The 9,764-nt window shown below is 29.1% G+C and overlaps 1 protein-coding gene across 1 annotated transcript; it reads right to left on the bottom strand.

Moving 5' to 3' along the window:
- Window positions 1-2,604: 2,604 nt before the first annotated feature.
- LOC124932285 (imidazole glycerol phosphate synthase hisHF, chloroplastic) lies at window positions 2,605-9,764 on the bottom strand (the record flags this gene model as incomplete). The annotated part of the gene is made up of 19 exons (XM_047472903.1): window positions 2,605-2,870; window positions 3,002-3,168; window positions 3,231-3,336; window positions 4,577-4,614; window positions 4,732-4,819; window positions 4,908-4,961; window positions 5,042-5,150; window positions 5,957-6,039; window positions 6,122-6,184; window positions 6,266-6,328; window positions 7,121-7,219; window positions 7,302-7,340; window positions 7,427-7,482; window positions 7,642-7,756; window positions 7,906-8,075; window positions 8,464-8,567; window positions 9,074-9,168; window positions 9,430-9,512; window positions 9,599-9,764. Coding segments are annotated over 19 exons (1,758 nt in total), but the record flags the coding sequence as incomplete, so codon positions are not given.

Raw genomic sequence — 9,764 nt, 5'->3', positions numbered from 1 at the left:
TTTTTAATATATATAAATATATAAATAAATTTATATAATTTATAGAATATATATTTTACAAAATAATTTGAAAGATTAAAAGTAATTGTAACCTTCTAACTACTCGAATACTTTCAACACTTAAATTATTTTTTTAAATATATATTATATAAATATTATATATAAATTAGTTAAAGATAATATATATAAATTATATATATAGATAAAAATAAATAATATATATATTATTTATTTATTATATAAAAGATTTAATAATTATATAAAATTTAATAATAATATATATATATAATATTATATATAAGCAATTTAATAATTATATATATAAATATAAAATATAAGATTAAAGATAATATATAAAAAAATAATATTTTAAATTTAAACCGTTAAGTTTAACAAAAAAAAAGTTGACGGAAGGGCCACTAGTGACCTTTATAAAAGTTGAAGGGGCGATTTGTTTCAAAAATTAATTTGAGGGCCAAAAGTGAGCGATTGAGATAGTTTGAGGGCCGCCCAGGTAATTTGCCCATATAATTAATATATAAGGGTATGTATTTTTTTCTATATTAATTTTAGATATTATTAATATTTAAGTTATTAAGTTTATAAAATTCAGATCTTAAACTTATAAATTGAGCTCATTTTAATTTTTAGTTAATTGAACTATTATAATATTTTTTAAGAAAAAAAAGCACATTTAAAATATTTACTCACTCCTATAAACTAATAAAAGTTCATTAAATCGTACCTACTATTAAAATTTTTATTAGTTCATCTAGTTGTTACTGATAATAAATTGTTTTTTAAAAATTTAATATTTAATATTATTTTATTAATTAATTTATTTATTTTTTTTTACTATTTTTTTCTATTATTTTTTAATTAATTCATTCATTTATCTTATTTTACTATTTTATTTTTATTTTTATTTAATTTTCTTTTTATTATTTTTTTATATTAACATAAATTATTTTAAAATTAATGGGTCTTTAATGACTAATACTTGAATATTGTAATAATAAAGTAGTTTAATATTTAAATATTCTAATATTTTTATATTTTGTTCAAGTATTTTTATTAAATAATTTTATTAGCTGTACAAACTGTGTTTTTACAAGTTAAACACATATTTTATACTAGTCAAATATTTTTATTAAATAATTTTCTTAACTGTACAAACTGTGTTTTCACAAGTTAAACACATATTTTATACTAGTCAAATTTATTCAAATTCGAATAAAAATCACCGGAGAAGACAAATGAATATATTATTTTATAATTTAGTTAATTAAATATTATAATAAATATTGAACTATTTTATAAATTACAATTAAGTCTCCAAAACTAAATAACTTTAAAATAATCTATTTATGTTGATATAATAAGAAACAAAATATTAGAAAAAAATAAAAATAAAATAATCAATTAATAATAAAAAAAAATAGTAAAAGAAGATAAATGAATTAATTAATAAATAAAAAGAGAAAAAAATAGTAAAAGTTGTTAAATTAATTAATAAAAACAAAGAAAAAAATTAATATTAAATGAATAATTTTTTATTTTTTTTAAATTAACCAAGATTACTAACGAGTTAGTTATACAAATACATTCACTGAGTTTTTTTTTCTTCATATTTTTTATATTTAAAATACAATTTATAATAAAATAAAATACAGAATTATGATTTTTTATTTTTAAAAAATCAATTGAAAAAACAGTCAAATATTAAAATGTTTTTTTACCAATTCAATATTTTTTTAATGCACAGAATAACTGTAAATATTTATATATATTTGATAACTAATAATATTAATTTTTTGAGTTTTAAAAAAAATATAATTAGTAAACTAATTTTTATTTTAATAATTATTTATATATTTAATAATTAGTAATGATATATATAATTATATATTAATAATATATATATATATATACAAAATAATTTTATTACATTAAATTATCCTATTGGTTTAGAGGGGTGATAGATAGGAAAATTGAGGAGAGAATAATGTATTATCATCGCGGTCATAGTTAAAAAAGATAAAAAAAAATAAAGGGAAAGAGAGAGAAAATTTATTCATTTTTCAACAACTATATTATTTTTTCTGCCAAATTCCTCCACAATCATTTATGTTTCTCTCAACCAAATTCCTCCACAATCATTTCTGTTTTTTTTATATCAGAAAAAATAAGCTTTTCTTTTTACCACATGTGACAAAACAATTTTCACAAATCCATCTATTCTAACTAAAACATTTTCATTCAAAAAATATAATGATTGGGAAAATTGTACTAGCCATTCCCCAAAATAAAAGCAGTCACAAAAAACAAATACAAAATCTAAACAAGTTTTCATTTTTTGTTTCAATTATTAATCACTAAATATATTTAATGTTTCAAGGTCAAATTTCACACTATCTACCAAAAACAATATAGACAAAATCACCTATAAAAAAAATTAAACATGTATATATTACAGTATTTATCAAATAAAATTGCCTTTTTGTTACTATAATAATACTACTTTTTCAGTTTTTATATGGAATTTGTAAATTAATAATATTTCCTTTGTAAAAAAATTTACATAAAGTAAAATAAGAAAAGCAGTAATTACAATGAACAGTTGTATTTAACTTGTTACTTATAATCCAAAAAACATTGTCTAAAAAAAAAGAACAAACCAATGTCTAAAAAAAAGGACAAACCAATGTCTAAAATCACCCAAATCCATTCAATAATAAATGGAAAATCATAAATAACACAAAGAGGCCAAGAAAGAAGGAAATCTCATGTTCTGCAAATTAATTCTCAACTTACAACCTAACTTCAATCCCTTCCTTCAACAAATGCTCTTTAACAGCCTTAATAGGAACCTATAATATACCCAATTCAAAACAAAGATGAAATCAACAAAAATAAATCACTTTTTATTTTCTTTTAATTAGGGTTTATTCTCTGGAAGAAGTCAACTCGAACCCACGTGATTAATAATAAAAATAAATACCTCTTTGCGATGGAAAATGCCAGCAGCAAGGGCAGCAGAAGCATTGGTTTCATTAAAAACATCGGAGAAGTGTTTAACTACTCCTGCACCGCTGCTTGCAATGACAGGAATGCTCACAGCGTCTGAGATCTGCTTTATCAGATCTATATCGAATCCTTTCCCTTGACCTGAAGGAGGCATTGATTGAGCAAATTGAAGAAAACGAGTGAAAAAATAAAGAAAAACTCACCATCACAGTCAATGCAGTTCAACAATATTTCTCCAGCTCCAAGTTCTTCAACAGCCTTAGCTAGTTCATAAGCTCCGATTTGTCTACCTTCTCGCCCACCGTTGACCTTAAATTCGTCAACACCAAAAACATCAATAACCAAAACGAAGAGAAAAAAATGCATATCTAACCAAGGCCGATACAAATAATAGAGGCAGTGTAGACTGTAGTGTATATTCACCAATGTGGAGATTTGACAACTCTGAGAGACTAGGCACAACTATCCCTACATTGTTAAATCATCTTGTCTTCACTAGTTTACTTTTATTTTCAATTGTTTTTTCTTTTCGAATTTTAAGAAGTTAGTACGAATATCTACGGTCATGCCCCCCACTTCAACTTAAAGCATTTTTAGTGGAAATTGAAAAACATTTAGTCTCTTAGGCAAGACTCTTGCCACTTGAGCTGCCCTAGTATGTTTTTGAATTTAGGAAGCTAGTACAAGGCCCCCACTTCGATTGTTAAGATTAGTGTGTGATTACTGAACAATTGATTTCAATAATTATAACACGCAACAATCAACCAAGTTTGGAAATTCCTACTTTCAATTTTATTACAGAATTTGGATCTGACAAAGGAACCTCAAATGAAATTCCTTTACACTTTGTTTCAGAATATCATAGATCTGGATCCACACAGTAATGAGAAATTAGCACAAATGGTGTTTCCAAATGAAGTCACTCATCTATCTTGCTCTTTGACTTGGCAACTATCATTTTTTGGGTCTGGAAAGGGTGGGATTTGAATTGCATGAACATAGCCAATAGTGCTAGTATGACCAAGTATCTTTTGAACATTTTTAGGAACACTTGATATATATTATATGCTAAATAAGACATAGACCGTGTTTGATATGGGTTATTTGGATTAAATCCAACATCTTATACCAATCATTTTTTCATCAAATCGTCAACTAAAGTGCTGAAACGCCTTTACTTTATTCTTTATAACATTTTAAAATATTAAGGTTGTCGTGGATATTTGACCTAAATAACAAATTTTTCATGACATTAGAATTTTTCCCAAAAAGGTCAAGATCATTTTGAAATAGTAATGAGACATGTCTGAGAATTTTTGTAGGAATGATGTGTCATTCCATGAGTGGAATGAAAATTTGAAAGTTCTCTCTTCTATTAGAGTTTCAATCCACTCATGGAATGACACATCATTCCCTACAAAAAGTGTCATTCCCTACAAAAATTCCCAGACATGTATCATTACTCATTTTGAAATAACCCCACATCACACAAGCCCTTGAACATGAGGTTCTTAAAAAGGAAAAAAACCAAAAATGTGAAAAGGCTTACAGTGCACTGATACCAGGCATATTCCTCTCCATTTGGACCTGAAAGCAATTGAATTGATTGAGTCACAAATAAACACTAAAGACGAGGCTTTTACAAAGCAAAAAAAAAGGTTTCAAAGAAGATGGTGAAATTTCAAACGCGGTTTGGATTTTTACCTGGATGGTTTACTTTGACTGCTTTAAATTCTACTTCATCGGGTTTTCTCAAGTAAACTCGGCGAGGATCAATGCTTACGACCACTGCCTATAAAGCGCAATAATAAATCATTATAACACAAGATGTTACAAGTAAACTCCAATATGTTTACATATGATAGAAATCACTCCATTACCTGGTTCCCATATACTGTAGATATCTGTTCTATGCTGCTTTTTCCCGTTTTCACCTGAAAAGGCAAAGTTCAAGAGAAATAGTGAAAAATCCTGAAACTTAGGATGAAATACTCTGAAGCAGACTTTTTCATACTCCAGTTTTAATATATTCCTCAGCTGCATAAACCGCATCACTTCCAATAGAAACTTTATCTGCACCTGATCTGAAATATTCTGAAGCAACTTCTAGGCTAGAATAGTACCTAAGGAAATGAAATTCGTTTATAACTATAATCCAGTGCTTAAGATAGTCTAATAAACACGATAACTTTGTGGCTTCAATGTTTCCCTAATTTTATGCATTCCAATCCATTTGGTAAAGAGAATGTTCCTATTTGGAAACAATATTGTATCAGGAACCAAAAATGGAAGAGAAACCAACAATGATTTTTTTTATACAAATCCACATACTTTTGGTATGATAGGTGTAGCTGGTTGGATACAGTGAAAATCGCGACACATTCAAACGCCACATAAAATTTTTCCAAATATTTTAGCTCTCAAGGAAAATCAGACATTGTCTCCAATCTGGAATGTAGGATAAACTAAGAGTGTGTCTGATAAAAACAGAAAATTTTAAGTGTCGAATGAGTTAAGTCTTCAAAAAATAAATGTTAAATAAAACAAATAAAATCTAAATTTCAAGCACTTGGTGTATAAGTTTGTTTTATTAAATATGGAACTAATGTAAGGGAAAGTAATTCAAGACTCTGGTTTTATAATGATGATTTTATTTAATTCATTGGTAAAAATTGTATTTTGGATGCTCTCACTAGATTACCGAGTTAAGCCATTGTAGCTTTCAATCAAGACATACTTTTAACTTGATTTGAGCTGAATATAAAGAATGGAGTGCTTTTAAATAACAATTATCAAATGAACTTAATTCCGATAAGCATTAAATCATTTAGAAAAGTGATAAGTTGTATAATCAAGTAAAGCTTGTGATCACATGGATCAACACCATGATGAGAAATTCTACCTAAATGATGTTTCCAAATGAACTTACCTTCCATTTGCATCAGTAAAATCCCTGATACCACCCCCAACAGTTAATGGCACAAAAACATTTTCAGATGCGAGTTGCAAGACCTTAACAAAACACCAAGAACATTAGAACAAGGTATGAAGTTCTGGGATATCATACAATCAGAAGAGTTCCCACAAAACTAACCTGTAGCATGGGAAGATCGCCTAGGGGGAAGTCACGGAAACCAGTAATGTTTAAGAAGCTGACCTGATAGGCATGATTAATGCTTTAAACACCATGGAAGTTGTCTTTCTGCTGTAATTTGCAAAACTATAATTTTACACTTACCTCATCAGCACCGTCTAAATAATACTGCCCAGCAAGTTCAACAGGCTTGCCAAGGTTTCTGACCTTCAAGAAGGAACAAATGAAAAATATTTATATTGAGCATCATGTAATACGAAGAGCAATCGTAATAGGATTGCTCCACAAATCATAACTATTTAGCAATTTGTACATGTGAAGAAACGATGATAACAGTAGTTTCTTTTCTTTAAAACAACAGACAAAAATTGCCATATCTCAATCTTTCTATGCTGAATCTGGATCTTCTTCCACCATTATCTTTGAGGCTATGTTTGGTTAGGACGGAAATGGAATTAGAATTGGGATCCAAGTTGATATCTTTTGTTTGTTTGATGACTTAAAATAAGGAATTGAATTATGATTTAATTATCAATCTTTTTGTTTGTTTGATGACTCAAAATAAGAAATTATAATTATAACTGAAATGAAATGAAAATGAATGTATGTGATTTTTCACGTTTAAATTTCATACTTCCCACTTCGGAATTGCATTATAAGAATTGAATTGTAATTCAATTCGTATTCATATAAAATTAGAACGATAATTCTAATTTCACTTATACACATCCAAACATTGAAGGAATTTGACAACTCTAGCCATTAATCCTGTTACTTCATACCCTTCTTCTCCTATCTGATTTAAGCTTCTCAATTATATCAAATTGAAGTCTATATAGTTCACTTTCAAAATTTGATATCTTTCTTATATGACAACTATTTTGTTACTGAGCAAATCATTTATGAACAATGGCAAACTGAATTATTAAGAATGCAATATGAAAGACTGATCTGGAAAATTGTGAAGAGATACAAGCTTAAGTACCATAGTTTCAATACCTCATTCTCTTCTGTACGTTCTCGCACATCATATTGGTCTCCCTTGGTTACAACGAGGTCCCCATTATCATTTGCCCTCACATCAAGGCAAGCAATTACCTGATCTCAGAAAACAGTTTTATTCAGTTAAAATAAAAGAAAACATTGAGTGTATATTTACACAATGCAGTCAAAGACTCACCCTCTTTGCAAGTTTAGAAGCCTTTCCTGTCACTGGCTTCTGTCTTCAATGTAAGATTTCAATTTCATAGATAGCTGAAAGTAAAGCTCAATAATAAAAAATTAATTACTTGGTTCAGTGGTTACCTTTGTTGTTGAAGAATCTGCATTCAAAAATCTTCTCAATATGGAAAGACCAACACCTGAAACAGCCAACAAGAATGTCAAGCTTTGTAAAAAAATATTACTCATATTAATCAGGCAAGAGCAGCTATATAAAAAAAATTAGAAAATCAAGGAACTACAGAAAACATTAAAGAAGGACAATATAGAGAGAATCTGATAAAAGAAAACAGGCATGCCTCCGCTCTTCTCTGGATGAAACTGGACTGCATGAACATTTCCCTTCTGAATGGATGCAATAAAATTGTCACCATAGCTACAGGTAGACGAAATCCACTCTTTGTTGTTTTCTGACTAAAAATCAGAAACAAAACAAAAAATCAGAAACAAAACAAAAAATCAGAAACAAAACAAAAAATCAAATACATCAGCAAATTATGATAGTAAGATCTATGCAGAAATCTAAAAATTGTCACAATTGATGAGTGGTGATGGACCATTACCGGCATGGCACGATAAGAATGAACAAAATACAAGTGTTGATTCCCCACATCCTCTAAAATTGCTGACCCTTCCCTTATATTCAAGGCATTCCATCCAATATGTGGTACCCTAAAACCAGTGGACGAATCAAAACGCCCAACATGTCCAGGAATCAAACCAAGACCTTGCACTGTGAAATACTAGCAAGCTTTAGAAACACTATATGAAAAAATTAATTGTGGCAAAAAGAAACATATAATAGTGTTGCCAAAAAATAAATGAAATGGTACAAGAAATACATTTGACTACAACAGTGAAGATGAATTGTAAGAAAGTCTCACTTCGGTTTTGGTTGAGTAAATTTTGTGGCAAAACATTGTTTCAATGTTTATTTGGACTTGATATCATATATATAACCTAAATTCCTCTTTCTAGTCAATCTTTCCCTGTCCTCTATCAATGTTTGTATTTTCATAAGTCACATTCGCGAACCATCTCAATTCGCAACAGCTTTATTAATACAATCTTTAACAATTTATATATAGAGAGATAGTGGATGCAAAAGATATAGCAGTTACCTGGACCATTTTCTTCACTTGACTCAAAGAGTAGCTGCAATCCAAGACATATACCCAGGAAAGGACGATCATTCTCAATGTATGTACAAAGTGCGTCAGCCAATCTGCAGAAACAAACTTGTGTATGAAATCCAGAAAAGAACAAGGTCGCTGGCTTATCAACAAGTATACCATGGCAAGAACTGAATTTCACAGATCTCAAGAATATAACAATTAAAAAGCGAGAAAATCTGATTCAAGAACACATGAATTTACGCTATCTGTTACTTTTCATATATTAGATGAACCAAAGAAGGGGAAGTAATGTTTCCTTTTGTGAATAACCATTTTATTAAAATACAACTTCCACGAAGCTCGTGCTTGCCTTCATGCAGGAATAGATTGATTTCAAGGAGATTTTCTAAATGTCCAACCCACAACATGCAGAAATATATAATCATCAAAACACAAAACATAATTGGGGCTCAAGGAAATCAAAGATATGTGTCTAGTTCATGGTCGAGGACCTGATATGAATGATGATAGGATCCTCATACTAGTCAAAAACACCAAGGATCCCAAATAATTAAGTTAAAGAGATAATAAAAAAAATCATGTAGAAATCTCTTACCCTCTACGAGTAAGAACATCCATAGCAGGTGCAAAGGCTCCAACTCCCGGGAAAACAAGGCGCTCAGCATTTAGAATATCCTCTGGCTTTTGCACCTGTAGAATTACTAGAAACATTTGAAGTTGTTCCTTCCTAAAGTCTCTTAAAATTTATTGAACAGTCAAAAACTAATATACAAAAGAGAAACAACAGATGTTGCATATTCTTTTATCATATATAGATTAAGAAACTTCAAAATTATGTCTGAAAGCCAGCAGGGGACATTAACAATTTTATTCTTAAGCAAGAAATCTATTACCTAGAGTAAAATCAATTTACATAATCGTTGAAAAGATAAGTTTCAAAGAGGAAATTACATCTTTGATTTCAAATCCAAGTGTGCGAATGGCGTTCCTGACACTCCTAACATTTCCAGCGCCGTAATCAAGTAAAGTCACCACTGTAATGGCAAAATCGAACAGTTCAAGCAATCAATATATAATGTTTCAAAGCAAGACTCATCATATGAGTACAGATACATCGTACCAGAATCTCCGCCGGCACCAGCCAAGGCGGCGCGAATTTTGAACGTATTCTGTGGTTTGTTACTTGCCAGTTCCTTTCTATTGAAATCATTGCAAGCATGGAAGAATTGCAGAGAATGAGCACCGGTGAACGAGTAAGACGACGATGAAGAAGAAGACCCAACGAT

This window comes from Impatiens glandulifera, chromosome 1 (assembly GCF_907164915.1).
Source record: "Impatiens glandulifera chromosome 1, dImpGla2.1, whole genome shotgun sequence".
Taxonomy (NCBI): Eukaryota; Viridiplantae; Streptophyta; class Magnoliopsida; order Ericales; family Balsaminaceae; genus Impatiens; species Impatiens glandulifera.
Note: the sequence above shows the minus strand (reverse complement) of the source record. Positions and strands in the feature narration are given on the sequence as shown.